The following is a 15,662-nucleotide window of genomic DNA, read 5'->3' as shown; positions in this document are numbered from 1 at the left end:
GCTCTGGCATCTTTAACATCTTTGAGTCTCCAAGGCAATTTCAATGTTACAGCTTCTTGTTTCAGTGTCTGGGATTCCACTTGATCTTTTGGACTCCTCCTAAGGGCTGGCATCACTTTTCCAGCTCTGCCCTCTGTAGCACTCTAAGTTTAGGTTGATCCACTCCACTACGGCTGCTGTTCTTGGTGATCATCCCATGGTACTGACATCTCCAATACACTGGGGTGTTCCACTCCAATCAGGCCTCACCAATAGCCTCTCGTAGGTTCTCTTCAGGGTGCCAAGCATCAAATCCTTTGCATGACCCCTTCAGTCCTGGGCCATCAACTACAGCTGAGGCCTCACCTTCTCCAATGGCTTTCCCTGGCCTCTCACAGTGCTAAGCCTCAGCTTCTCTCCATGATCCGTTCATTCCTTCACAAGCAGTACCACCTGAGTGACTCTTACACATTACCAAGTCCAGCCGCAGCATGAGGTACAGCCTTGGGTATCTCTGGAACACAGCTTCTTTGTGCTCCCAGAAAACAATTTCCAGAAGATTTCACCTCAGTGATGCTGGTCTCTTCTTAATCACTGCTAATTCCTTAGCTTCAGCTAACCAGCATCAATTTTCCCAGTAGTTCCTTCCATTCTTAACTCTAGAGCCAGAACCACATGGCTGAAGCTGCCAAGTTCTGCTGCTTACAGGAACTAGAACATGATCCCCTTGTACTATTACATTATCACTGGCTTTATGTTTTCTAAATCCTTCACTGCCTAAGCTTGACTATCCTGGTTCATGCTCTGTAAATTGACCTTGAATGCAGAGATCAGCATGCCTATCTCATGGGATTAAAGGTGTGTTCCTTAAACTCGGAGATTTAATCTTCTGGAATCCATAGCCACTAAGGCTCAAGATCTCCATACCAAGATCCAGATCAGAAACTTCTATCTCCAAGTCTCCAGATAAGGGTCACTGGTGAGCCTTCCAATTCTGGATTGTAGTTCATTCCAAATAGAGTCAAGTTGACAACCAGGAATAGCCACTACAGTGGTGGAGAGAGTACTTGTCCTAAGATTGCCTGTAGTACTAATTTCAGAATCTTGATAATGTACTGAAGCCATGTACTGCCTGCCTCAGGCGATGATGGGCTGCCTATATGGCCGTGGTCCCGTGAGATAAAAGTGGAGCCACAGAGGTTCCACATCACAGAGTGTGAGCATATTGCTGACATGTTTGTTGACGCTGGTGTCAAACCTACTGAAATGTTAGCTGTATCAAAGTGATCAAAGTGTAACGTACACAATACAATGCATACGACTGAGAGTAGACAACCGTTACTGATTTGCCTGCTTTAGTAAAGATGGTTGCTACTCTAGCCTTTCATTACTTAAAATCTACACCTTCCAGTCATTCATAAGGTTTTACTATAAACAGCACTCCATGCTTTATAGGCAGCAGCTTCACACAGCTTGTATTTATCTCATATACAAAAGGCGGTATACCACAGCATGGTGTATATCTGGACTGTATCCAGTCAGTCACCCAGTGATGGCAACAGGGCTGCTCTTGCTGTTGCACATGGTAGCGCAGTAAGGAGTGCGTATTGCTATGCTACTTTTGTGTTCTGTCCGTGCAGCTTTGGGATAGGTTCCTGGAAGGAAACCCACGGGGTCAAAGGGTAATGGGCATGGAATCATGGGATAGCCTGCCAAGTTTCCCTCCATAGAGGTTGTTCTAGTCTGCAATCCCACTAGTGTCTTGTGTTCATTACTTAACATTATAGTGAGACCATTTCCAATGTCATTAAATAATCCTTGAAAATTGGATTTGGTAATGGCTGCCCAGAAATTCCCCCACATGGACTATACCATAATTTCATCATTCCTCTCGCTGAGCAGATCTGGTGTTCCCAAACTTTCCCTATTAATAACGAACATTGAAATGAATGCCCTGGCCATAAAAACCTTCGTAAACAGGACTAGGGAGAGAGCTCAGTCAGAAAACTGCTTGTAATCCTAGCATCAGGGAGGCTGAGATGGGTGGATTCCTGGGGTTCACTGGCCAGCCCACTTAGCCTACGTAATGAGCTCCAGGCCAGTGAAAGGCTTTCTCAAAGAAGGGGGTTGGCACCTGAGGAATGACACCCCATGATTGTCTTCTTGCCTCCACACATGCATGTGCACATGCACACACAACCCTGAAGTGTGCACACATGCACAAAGTAACACCTTTGGGTACAGTTCTGCTCCTTAGGAAAGACACCTGGAGGTGGGGTTACTGAATGGAAGGGTTTTGTATTTTAATCCCCTGTGACATATTGACAAACCCTTTTATAAGGAAAGATTCTCTGAAGAAGGAATATTCTTAATAAGGTTTTCCTTGGCCTCAGGATCCCACTTGAGGAAGGGTGCTTACCTGCTTCAAGCATTCTACCCCGGAGGGATAACCAACTAGTATGTGAAGACTCAGCCCTAAAATATCAAATCACTTACAACTGGGGCAGTTCTGGTCAAAAGCATCATTCAGGCACTGGACTATCCTTTACCGCTGTCTCAGCAGTGAGGTGGCATACAGTTTTTTGCTCACATGCTGTGGTCTTTGCCATGAGAGAGGACAAGAAGGAACAACTTCTCTGTATCATTGGATGTGTAAGTGAGCAATGAGAGGCATAAAAAATGTTGCACATTTAATATTACCACTTAATGTAATGGCGATGTGAGAAACTTAGCGAGTATAATTAGGGCTAATTTGACCTGCTTTGATTGCCGCACACTCAAAAGCCCAGGCCCAGCAGTCCAGAGGGAATGAACAGGCCCATTAAGGCAAATTCCATCGAGAGATGTCTACTTAACTCTCTGCTAGCTTGTACCAATCAAGTGTGGGAGCTGTGAGCGACAGGCTGACACTCCCGTCTTCCTTGCTGCCCATCAAATGGCTAGACATTCCAGGAACCCTCGATGAAAGCGGGTCCTGGCATAGCCAAGCTGCAGGCTGAAAATGCCAGGGGGCAACTTTCCTCTAAGATTCAAAAGAAGTCGTGAGAGCGGAGAGACCCCTGCTCTGCAAATAAGTCTGTCCCGGCTTGTGGGGGGCATCAGCATTGCCTCACACGGGCCATCCCCTTGGGACTGTCCTTCCATTTTCTATAGGATTTAAAACATTCCTCAGGCAGCTGCCAGCCCGGCTGCCTTCCTACCACTGTGCAAATGGATTGCCTCCCATATGGACACTCCTTCCCGGTGTGGTGTTCCCATAGAAACACACGTTTGTGAATGGAAAAGATCAGTTAGCGTAGCCCCTGTCCTTTTGCACAGTAACCAGCGTTCTGGACGTGGGGGAGGAAAAGTGCTCTTTGAGGCTCCGTCTTTCAACTCTGGGCTTTGCCCAGGTCTATATTTTCCGAATGTGGTCTGCCACAGGTCAATACGCATTGTGCAAAAAGCAGGATCTAGCTGGGAAAGCAGAGTGCTTGCCTCGAATGTGTGACTGAGGCCTTTGGGATCCATCTGGCACAGCAAACCAACAAAGTGGAAACAAGATGTAGAGATGCCATGTGCTCAGCCCCTGCCCTGGCTGTCCGGTGGGTGCAATCATGTTACGATAGGGCCCGATGTGTGTTCCGGGCTTGATGTACTCTGCTCAACTTTGCAAACTTGCTTAATTCTATACACAGTTCTATTATGTTAGTGACCCAGCTTGCATTTGGCTTTTCTTTTGCAGAGGTATTTTTGTTTCTTTGTTTTTATGTCCTCCCTCCCCCCTCCTCCCTCCCCCCACCACCACTGTTGACTCTGCTCCCTCCTTGCCACGCCCCCCTCCTGGGGGGGGGGTTCTCCTGCAGTGCTTGGCTGGATGAGAACTGATAGTCTCAAAAAGGTTTCTGTCTTATAAATCTCCCTTTTCTGACCCTTTGGCTGGGGAAGAGCAAATTTTTCTTGGTGTTTTGTCCATGTAGTTTTGAGTTATGGGTTTCTCCAGCAAACCATCAGGACAGAGGTGAAGCAAGCAAGCTCAGGGCCCTTGTTGCCATGACAGTTCCAAGTCCCTAGATCCCCAGCCAGTCTGCCTCCTCTTCTAGACTTTCAGAAGCCTTCTCTCTCTCTCTTTTTGTTTTTGTTTTTGTTTTTGTTTTTTTGAGACAGGGTTTCTCTGTATAGCCCTGGCTGTCCTGGAATTCACTTTGTAGACCAGGCTGGCCTTCTCATTATTTATTGTAGAAAAGCCAGGGGTTTCAGTCATCAGAGGTGACATGTGCAAGGCTCTTGCTCATATTTTTGATCCATCCTTTCCTTTCCTTATTAATTTTAAACATTATTCTCTGGCCAATGGAGTGTATTTCTGTTGTTAGTTTTTTTTTTTTTTTCCTTCTGACTTTCATTCATGGTGGTTGTAACATGTTTTGTCATTTTATTAGTGTCATAGGTGCTATCTATGGGAGTCATGTAATGGGATCCTGTAGAGATCATTTATTTAACTGTTTCTGTTTTGGACCATTTTGACTTGACTTTTCTTCTCAGGCTAGGCTATCTGGGACTGTCCTAGTGAAGCCAATCGCTTTGAACTGTCCATGAAGATTCTCCTTCAGTGCAGAAATTCATTTTCCTGATGGCATCCAGTGCTAAAGGGGAGACATCCTAACCTACACTGTCATAACGGGCATGTGCCCGTCAGATATATAGGGATTTGCTTGACCTTGCAAGTCTTGACTCTCCCTCTGTTGAGTCTGCGTTGCCCCACACAAAACCTTTAAAACTTATTAACCCATTGTAACTAAGTCAGCCATATTTACATCTTCATCTATCTAGTCTGGGTTTTGAGTCTCTTTTTTTTTTTTTTTTTTTTTTTTTTTTTTACTTGGGCACTTTCCCCCTGTGTCCAGCAGGTTTCCATGATACATTCAAAATGTATCTTTTAAATAATCAATTGAGTTTTAAAAGGGGCCTTAAGATAAGATTTCTGATCTCGTTCATCCTTTTGCTGTGGTCAGAGCCATTAGATCCCCCCCCCCCGCCTCGGTTATTGGTATCATATTGGGGAGGGTAATCAATAGGTAATGTGAGGTGATTTTTCACTCCATTAAAGTGATACGTAGAGCTCACACATAAGTAGAGCAATGACTTGCCCTGCTAAGGCTCCCTTGCTGGAGTCTCTGGCCTCTCTGATGAGAGGAGATGGCCTGGATACCCATCTCTCGAGTCATCCTCAGAAGCGCTGCCAAATGAGCCTGGCAGGTCACCTGGAGGCTCACAGTTTCCATGGTTTCCACTGAGAATGAAAGTACGACGCTTCCTTCACGCCCATGCAGCTTCGCCCCACTAATCAAAACTAATGATGGCTGTACGGTCTTAATACACACGTGTGCACACATGCACACATGCACACATGGATGCTGGACACTTAGTACCTGGATAATGCTAAGCACATTCCCCTTGGTAAGTAACTCCAGGAGTTTATGAGAGCAGACCATCTTCTACAAAGCCACCCTCTCTGCACCCACAGTTCATTCATGCACCCAGCAGAGTGGAATTTCTTGGGAACTTTTCAATATTCTGCATGAAGGAGGAAGCAGGGATCCGAGAGATACTGTCCTTCTATGAGCTGGGGACGCCCTCAGCACCATGTGAGCTGCACACACAGGAAGAAGTAGATTGGTTTTCGTTTTGCTTCTCAAGAGGTGGTCATGGTATGGAGCTCAGGCTGGCTTTGAACTCACTGTATGGCTCAGGCTCATCTCTACCCCGCGCTCTGCCCACTTCACCTCACAGGTGTTGGAATTACAGGTGTGTACCAGCATGCCTGGTGGAATATGTATTGTTTTACAATGGACATTATAGCAAAGGAAAACCATTACTGCACACAGAACGCTTGCTCTGGGCTTGACAGAGTAGAAGGTGCACATGAAGAAGATGACAGGAAGATGCCACAGCAGCACTGCAGGTCCTGCCCCACCTTCCTTCCTGCCGTGTACCCAACAAACTGCACAGGCCTACAGGTACACACAGGCACACAGGTACACACATGCACACACAGGCACACATGCACACACATGCACACAGATGCACACAGATGCACACAGATGCACACACAGGCACACACAGGCATACACAGGCACACAGGCACACACAGGTACACACAGACACACACAGGCACACAGGCACACACAGGCAAACATGCACACACAGACACACACAGGCAAGCATGCACACACAGACACACATGCACATAGGCACACACAGGCACACATGCACACACATGCACACACAGGCACACACAGGCATACACAGGCACACACAGGTACACACACACACACACACACACAGGCACACACAGGCAAACATGCACACACAGACACACAGACACACAGACACACACAGGCAAACATGCACACACAGACACACATGCACACAGGCACACACATGCACACACAGGCACACACATGCACACACAGGCACACACAGGCATACACAGGCACACAGGCACACACAGACACACACAGGCACACACAGACACACAGGCACACAGGCACACACAGCCAAACATGCACACAGGCACACATGCACACACATGCACACACAGGCATATACAGGCACACACAGGTACACACAGACACACACACAGACATACACAGACACATAGGCACACACAGGCAAACATGCACACATAGACACATATGCACACACAGGCACACACAGGCACACACAGGCATACATGCAGATGCGCACATGTCAGAACTAGAATGGAAATTGAGTTCAAGTACAGCAAGTAGATCCATCTGGGGAAGTGTGTAAGTAGGTAGCCTTCCATGTGAGCTCACTGTAGAAGGCAGCACTTGACTCTCTGGCTCTCTGTTATATCAAAGACAGCTCAGTCTGCTCTTCCAGGATGGTCTTGTCATGACCATCCACTTTATGGTGGCTATGGATGGACCACAAAGACTTTGTCTGCAGCACAGTAGTTGGCTCTTCTGTTAGCACACTGAAATCGATTAAACTTGAAGTGCTAGTAAGTGATGAAGGAACGAACTTGAACTGTGTTTGGTTTCTCCATGCTGTGAACTGTGGAATGACCTCAGGTGCAGGTACACCAGCGACGATGGGCAGAGGAGGGTACCTGCAGGTCTGATGTGGATACTTAGGCTGTCTAGTCCGAGGCATTGTGGCCCAAGGGGGCTCCCAGTGTGGCCAGGGGTATATAGTGCTTTGTATAGACTAGGCAGGGGTCTGAGAGCCTCGCTGGGTTTCATGTCTTATATACCTCATGCTCGTTGGTTGATGTGACCACTGATGGGGGAGAAGTACTAAATAACCAGGAGGAAGGAGTCATAACAACTAAAATAGCTAGTGTAAAATCTAAGTGCAAGAGCCAGGAGGCTCCTTCTCTGGTGGCCACAAGTTACATTTTTATATATACCAATATGTTGGCATAAAGAATGATTTCTGGGTACATTCCATTTGTCCTTTGTTTCCTCTCCCATATGATTATATGATTATTGATGTCATTAAGAGTGCATTCATCAGGCCCGCTGTCAGAGAGTTGCACTTATTTTGTACCCACAAGCAGTTTTGAGGTAAATCTCTCACTTTAGGGCATTAGTTGATCAATACAGACATCTATAGTGAAGGATTGCTTTCCCACCCCCTCTATGTGATTCTGTTGTCTTGAGCATCCTATAAAGAAGCCACCCAGGATGAGATGGGGACAAGAATTAGGTACTGTCCACATCAATACTTGCTTGACACCCTAGGACAGACCATTCTATCAAGTTGCTCTCCTTGCCGATATGACTCCCCAGACCTTTAAACCAGGTCCAAACAGAGTCGCTTGTCTGCAGAGGGGACCCTGAGCTCTCGCCTTGCCACTCTGGCGGTGTCCTTCTCTTCTGTGTCAGTACTTCTGGTGCTTGGGTCCCACCCAGCTTTGGCTTGTTTCATTGTTTAGGTCTCACATGTTGAAACTGTCTGTACTATTGATCCATATAGTTTGACCAAGCTATAGATTTTATTAGAAATTATTTTCTTCCTTAGAATTTAGAAGTCTCTTTTAATATCTCATGTTGCTATGGATAAAATCTGTTGTTGTTGTTGTTGTTGTTATTTTTAATTAGATGTGATCTAGCTCTGCTGCCTTAGACTGGCTCAGAACTTGCTGTGTAGCCCAGGCTGGCTCAGAACTTGCTGTGTGGCCCAGGCTTACCTCGAACACTTGATCCTCTTCCTTCAGCTTCCGGAGCTCTAGAATTACAAGTATGGACTATCATGGCTTGAGAAGTGTTACATGTGACACGTTGTATGTTACCTGTTGTTTCTCTCTGGAAACTTGTTATCCTTTCTAGGTGCTCTGAAATCTCCCCATGAGCTCTGCTGCCCTCAGCACGGCACCCTGGCATCTCTCCTGAGTCATTCTGAGCATCAGGCCTGAGCTACTTTACTTTGAAGCCTTTGTCTTCAAAATGCAAGCAACGATAGAACAGCATCAGGAGGTTGCTGTAAAAATTAAATATATTAGCATCTATAATATACTTGAAATGTGTCTGTCCTTTAGTAAATGCTGTTTAAACTTTAGGTCACATTAACAGTTAAAATATGGAAACCCTGTTACTAGGAATCTGGAACATTCTCTGGAGTTGTCTTTTTCATGAGGTTCCTCTGTTCTTTTTCCTGGAACTCCTGGTATTGGATCTGCTGGCCTTCTAGACTGATGCTCTCATTAAGACAGAGTCTTCCCTTCGTGGAGTATGATGGAACTAGAAAGCCAAAGAAATCTCTGAAGTTGGTGCAGTCGGAGGATTTCTGTAAAGGGTTATAGGGCAAAGACACTTAGGCCTACTGGTGCAAGGCAGAGCTCAGATAAAAGGCTGTTCCTACAGGGAACAATGAACGGAAGCCCGAGGCTTCAGAGTGTCTGAGGCTTTCTAGTTACATAAGGGTTACTATTTCTATTATTAATGGTTATTCATGCTTGACCACTGTCACTGTTCCTACGCACTAACACAATTAAAAAAAAATCCTTTTATGTGTTTTGCCTGTGTGTTTGTCTGTGAACCACTTATGTGCCTAGTGCCCATGAAGGTCAGGAGAGAGCATCAGATCTCCTGAGATCGGAGTTATAGAATGGTGGGAACCATCCAGTTTGGGGCAGGAAGCTGGCACCTCATTGTTGAGTGAGGGCTAACACACACACACACACACACACACACACACACACACACACACACACCCTGCTTTCAACACAACACAGTTCTGACCTGCTTGGCCTGCTTGGTGTTTCTCAGCAGAGACCCCACCCTCCCCCCACACCCACACTGTCCCTGACAGGTGTGGTGGATAGAGGCAGGCCCTTCCCATAGGATGCAGGGAAGAAATTGTGATCTGTTTCTTAAACAAACTTTAACTCATTCTCCCTTTTCTCTTGGTCTTCACCTCAGCCCTAAGGGAAAGGGATGCTGCCAGCCCCCAGTGTCTTGGTGAGGAGGGCAGTGAGTGTGGCTGGATCAGCTTGTTTCTTAGCTTTCTTTACTGCTCGGTTAGAAAGCAGCTTCTTGGGGTTTGCAAATTGGTTGTCACTGAAAAGCTTTCAGATTTTCCAGCTTGAAGATTCTGTTGTTGTTACCAGTTGCTTTTGTAGGTTTATTGCCAATCATTAACCTATTTTAGGGCATTCCAGGAAGAGATGGGGCGACTGTATCCCCTCTCAACTTTAAGTACCATCTTAGTTAAGTTAAAGTCCTCCTCTCACCCCTCCTTCCTCCCTCCCCCATATCAAAAAAGGTCTCTCTATGTAGCCCAGGCTGACCTCCAGCCCCCAGTTCTCCTCGGCCTCCTGAGTGCTGGATTACAGTCTACTCTCTTGTTACTTCTTATCATTGTTGAGGCAGACAAACACACAAGCATTTCCTCATTTCTATTATAGAAAGTTAAATGTTTCTACACTTCTCTGAGTTTGAAAATTTCACATACAAAGAGCTCACAGGTCACACACAAAGTAACCATTAATAATAGAAATGGTGACCCGAGGTCACCAAGCAGCTCCACTGTAGAGAGAAGGAAAAGCTCTCTGCAAAGCGGTGCTAGAGAATGCCACAGCCAGTCCTCGTAAAAGACCTGGGATAAAAAGAGTTTTAAATCACCGTATGGATGCGTGTATGAACAATAATTCCTTCAAATAAAGGCCACTCGCAGTCTCTACAACTACTGATGGAGAGAAGTTGGGGAAACCATGGGTGTCAAAGGCTTGCACACAGAACGTTTAATACTAATTACAAGATGTGTCTTTTATGATGGAGAGTTCTGTCATCATCAGATGATCTCAGAAAGTGACACTTGTCACTGATGGGGAGACATGCACAAATGCATCCTGATGCGCTGTCATGCACAAGCACGTCGCCAGAGACACAAACTCTCCGGAGCTGAGTAACAACAGAAGGACGCATCACACAATTAGGATGGGGGGGGGGCAGTTCACAAGGAGCCTTGTTCCTCTTCAAGGGGCTGGGCAGAGAGGCTGGCTTTGAGTAATGGATTTAGGAGACACAGCTGTGCACAATCCACCGTCACTGGATTTGGTTGGGAAGTCCTGGAGAGAGATTTGGGCATGGCTGGAGATGCTGAACACAGGCTGAGCAGTGGGCCCGGCACATGTCAGTCTCTACTGTGTCAGGTGTCGTGGTCATAACCATGAAACAAAGTGTGCCTTTTCTCAGAAATACATGCTTGTTAGAGATGGGCCTAGTGATGCAGTCTGTTTAGAAATGTTGAGTAAGGCATATGTATCAAAAGATGGCCTAGTCGGCCATCACTGGAAAGAGAGGCCCATTGGACTTGCAAACGTTATATGCCCCAGTACAGGAGAAAGCCAGGGCCAAAAAGTGGGAGTGGGTGGGTAGGGGAGAGAGGAGGAGGGTATGGGGGACTTTTGGGATAGCATTGGAAATGTAAATGAGGAAAATACCTAATAAAAAAAAAAGAAAAAAGAAAGAAATATTGAGTAAGGCTGCCTGGAAAGCCACATGAGGCAGATGTAGCCAAGTGTGGCCTGCTCTTCACTCAGGATGGCAGATATATAGGTGGATGGCGGTCTGTTATTTTGCTTCTCTATTTATTGATATTAAAAGGTTTAGGAAGAGGCTGGAGAGATGGCTCAGTGGTTAAGAGTACTGGTGGCTCTTCCAGAGGTCCTGAGTTCTATTCCCAGCAACCACATGGTGGCTCACAATCTAATCCCTTCTTTTGGATGAACACTCATCTAAATTAAAACAATATTAAAAAACAGGTATAACTTAACGAAAAAGATTAGGAAAATGATTTACAAATGTGAAGTTGCACTGATGGAAGTGGGGACAGTGTCCCCAAAGGCCACACTGGTACAGGCAGGGAGGTACTGGTGCTGGGTTCACCTGAGCAGTGAAGCAAGGTGGTTATTCACTCTGGCGGGGATGAATGGCGGGCTCGCTGGCAAGGTCGAGTCTAGCAGCTGACGTTAAAGTCTCAATGAAGTACTCGTAGCTGAGTCATTGTGAGATGTCCTATCCCGTTGTCACTGAAAGGACCTCCTGTACATGAGGAGTCTGGAAGGGGCTGTCTCTTTTCTCCCTTCTTTTCTTCTCCTTTGCACATATTAAAAAAAAATTTTTTTTTCAAATAACATGGAGTAGCTGCAGTAACTACTCAGTTATAGATACACAGTGACGGTTAAGATATTGACTTGCTTCTTGTAAAGCTAAATTGCACTTAGAATATAGTTACTGGGGCCAGTGAGATGGCTCCCTGAGTTCAGGCAAGCTGTCACCAAGCCTGATGACCTCAGGGACCCACAGGGTGGAAAGAGAGAACCAGCTTCCAAACTCTGTTCTCTGACCTCCAAACACACACACAGACACACACAGACACACACAGACACACACACACACACACACACACACACACACACACACACACACACAATCAATGTCAGAAGTCTGTCTATCTGAAGCACTGCTCGCTGCTCCATCCATTTCTGTTTTCTTGTGATACAGGGAGCTGGACTGTGCCATGTTACGGCGCCTGGAGAAGAGGATTTTGGTCGATCTCCCCAGCCAAGAGGCCAGACAAGCCATGATCTACCACTGGCTGCCGCCTGTGAGCAAGAACCATGCCCTGGAGCTACACACACAGCTGGAGTACAGCGTGCTGAGCCAGGTGGGCAGCCTGGAGTGGGAGGCACAGGGCATGGGTGCAGCACACACCAAACGGTGACTGTTAGACAGGATCCAGGCTGCCCCACAGTGCAGTGGAGCCCCGCCCCATGAACAGACAGGCTTCAGGAGCCTGGCCACAGTGAAGCAGAAGTTGGGGAGCTGTGGGGAGTAGCACAGGGTTCAGATTCAGGGAGCCCATAGTCAAGTCCTGGCCCTGTGTCATATTAGCTGTGAGGTCTTAGGGATGTGTTCACTCTCTGAGCCTCAGCTACTCCATTTCTAACATGGGCAACAGAGTCCACAGAGGGTTACGAATTGATAAAGCCTTTGCAAAGAAAAACTCTGTATCTGTTAATCCTCATTGGATAGTGTACTAATAAGGGCTCCGTAGGGGAGCAGAGCTTTTACAACACATATATGTGTTCAACACACACACACACACACACACACACACACACACACACACACACACACACAGGGGATTTATCAGAGTGGTTTATAGGCTGTGGTTCAGCTCATCCAAAAATGGGCTGTCTACCAAAGTAAGGTCTAAGAATCCAGTAGTTGTTCAGTCCACAAGGCTGGAAGTCTCAGCAGGTCGACCTTCAGTATACTCCAGAATTCCAAATAAGCAGTCGAATGGCTCTCTAATGAAGGAATAGACTTCCTTCTTCCAGGTCCTTTGGGTGCTGAAAGAAGTTGTAGCCCAGGTCAAGGTGGATCTTCCCACCTCAAAGATCAGCATTAAAAGTAGGTCTTCCTAGTTTAAACGATTTAAGAAAATATCCCTCATGAATATAACCACCTCAGGTTTTAGTTAACTACAGATATAGTCAAGTTGACAACCAAGAATAGCCGCCACAGGCGTACATTCCAGGATATCTGCTCTGGGTAGACATTCAAACCTAATGTTTTCTTTTTTCCTTTTTCGAGACAGGGTTTCTCTGTGTAGCCCTGGCTGTCCTGGAACTCACTCTGTAGACCAGGCTGGCCTCGAACTCAGAAATCCGCCTGCCTCTGCCTCCCAAGTGCTGAGATTAAAGGCGTGCGCCACCACCGCTCAGCCTAATGTTTTCTAAAGCCCCTCAAAAGCAGAAATGGCTTTATTTAACACAAGAACAAAACACCCTCATTTGGGTATCTTGGACTTAGGATTAGGGCCCCATCAGGCACGCTGGGTGGTTCAGTCCTCCACTGGCCTCTCACAGCGTATTTGATGGCATGAGGGAACTGTCACCCAGATGGCTGGGTTAGCAGGACTTGTTAGCTCTTTCTCTCCCTCCAGTGTTGCTAACCCAGGGATGCTGGTGTAGTGAACAGGGATGACAAAATTCTAAGCTAGCATTCAGACACTGCATCCTGCCTACAAGAATGAAGAGGACACCAGCATTCTGCCTGCTTAGCCCAGCTTTGAAACTATTTCAGGAAACAGAGGGCTACTCAGGCTCCGACATTAAGCTGGTCTGCAGGGAGGCAGCCATGCGGCCTGTGCGAAAGATCTTCAGTGTGCTTGAAAACAACCAGTCAGGTATGGCTGGGTTCACAGTGCTGGGCCTTGGGCGGGAACTTTGTGCTTAAGCATCCTAACTCTTGGCAGGATATGGTGCTGCATGCTTGATTTCCTGGCCACTTAGGAACTAAAGTGGGAACAAGTTTAAGGCCAACCTGGATTCTGTACTGAGTCAAAGGCTAACCTGGGCAACTTAACCAGACCCTGTCTCAAAATACATACACTAAAATGGGCACAGGACTTAGCTGAACGGCAGAGCCCTTGCTTTTCGTGCAGAAGTCCTGCCGCCTCTCACCAGCAGATGGCGCCCGGTGCCTGGTTTTCCAGGCTCCAAGGTGTTTACATTGTATGCATCCTCAGTGTGCTCTGCTGCAAGATTCACACTGCTGGCGGATGATAATCTGTCTCCTCAGAGTTTGGGCTTTTATTTTTCTGGCACACACTAATATGGGGCTGGATCCATCTGAGGCACTATACAAATAGTGAATATACTTCCTTAATATATTTAACTCCCTTCTGGAGGCAGAATGGTATGTGTGTGTTTTGGGGGGTAGGTATCACAGCTTTTTTTTTTTTTTTTTTTTTTTGGTTTTTTGAGACAGGGTTTTTCCTCTGTGTAGCCCTGGCTGTCCTAGAACTCACTCTGTAGACCAGGCTGGCCTCGAACTCAGAAATCCTCCTGCCTCTGCCTCCCAAGTGCTGGGATTAAAGGCGTGCGCCACCACTGCCTGGGGGTATCACAGCTTTAAGCTCCATCGCCCCATCACCCCATAGCCCTCTTCAGATGTTTAAGCTGCACTAGCCATCAAGGACAGGATGTCTGCACTGTCTGCAGACCTGGCCTAATAGCCTTCCAAGAACTCTGAGCCCTACGAGGCACAGCGCCCCATTCTGACGGTTGTCTTCTTGTCTAGAGAGCAACAATTTACCTGGGATCCAGCTGGACACTGTGACCACACAGGACTTTCTGGATGTGTTGGCTCACACCAAGCCTTCAGCAAAGAATCTGACCGAGAGATACTTGGCCTGGCAAGAGAAGTTTGAGTCTGTATAAAGCTGTGCCCAGCCTGACCTGGCCAGAGGCAGCCGAGAGCCTCCCCAGCGTGACTGGGATGGAAGGGAGGAAGTTATCCTTGATAGCTGGACTCATTTGGACAACTGTGTTCCTTTGGAAACATGAGCTCTCGTGTCATGGATGTCAGCAGAGTGGAGATTTCAGCAGTGAGTGTGTGCTGTTGGGTCAGGCAATAGAGGTTTTTCTCACAATTTGACTATAAAATTTTGAAGAAGTTTCCTGTGTTTCTCATTTGTGAACTGAGATCTTCATTTTGAAGAAAAATATTTTCTTAGCCTCTATTCTTAATTTCTTTCTTGTAATACATTCTCAAGTTTGTCAGATACCATCAGTATCCTCCCCCTCCTCCCTCCCTCCCTCCCTCCCGAGACCCTGTAGACCAGGCTGGCCTTGACTTCAGAGATCCACCTGCCTCTGCTGGGACTCAGAGTGCTGCCCTAACCCAGCTGGCCGTATGCTTTTTTAACTGGCTGAATGCCCCGTGTAACTCTCTGTTCTCCCCACTGCCTGCTCCAGGGAAAGCAGACCACCATAGAACCATAACCATCCTCCTTTCAGCCCCTTTCACCCTAGCTGACCACCACGATCACTGCCTTGTCCTCATAGGTACTGTCCTCAAGGCCTTAACCGCTGCTTCCCCAGAGAATAAAGGAAAACCTCCATCCCTCCTGGCTACTCGGAGTCCCGCTAGTTTGTCAGCTAATTTTCAGCCACTTGACTTTCAGCCCTGCCTTACATTTCCCTCTACACAGTCGCTCAAAGATTCCAGTTTTGGAGAGTGTTCTGAAGGATAGAGTACGGATGTAGTTTGTTTAGGTTTTGCCTTTGATACCCAGTTTGGTTATTTAGAAACCCACTTTGAATCTTCCAGTGTTAACATCTTCTCACCTGCATCCTCTTACTTTCTGATCTCGTGGGCTTA

At 46.8% G+C, this 15,662-nt stretch overlaps 1 protein-coding gene across 2 annotated transcripts in view; it reads left to right on the top strand.

Annotated features, from left to right (window-relative positions):
- Positions 1 to 15,002, top strand: part of Katnal2 (katanin catalytic subunit A1 like 2) — a 69,704-nt gene extending 54,702 nt beyond the window's left edge. For both annotated transcript variants that reach the window (XM_021150655.2, XM_021150656.2), the window contains exons 14-16: positions 11,994 to 12,156; positions 13,581 to 13,683; positions 14,580 to 15,002. In XM_021150655.2, coding sequence (XP_021006314.1) covers positions 11,994 to 12,156; positions 13,581 to 13,683; positions 14,580 to 14,719 — 406 coding nt within the window. In that variant the 3' untranslated portion in view covers positions 14,720 to 15,002. The remainder of the gene's footprint in view (positions 1 to 11,993; positions 12,157 to 13,580; positions 13,684 to 14,579) is intronic.
- Positions 15,003 to 15,662: the final 660 nt, after the last annotated feature.

The sequence above is a fragment of the Mus caroli genome, chromosome 18 (assembly GCF_900094665.2).
Source record: "Mus caroli chromosome 18, CAROLI_EIJ_v1.1, whole genome shotgun sequence".
Lineage (NCBI taxonomy): Eukaryota > Metazoa > Chordata > Mammalia > Rodentia > Muridae > Mus > Mus caroli.
Note: the sequence above shows the minus strand (reverse complement) of the source record. Positions and strands in the feature narration are given on the sequence as shown.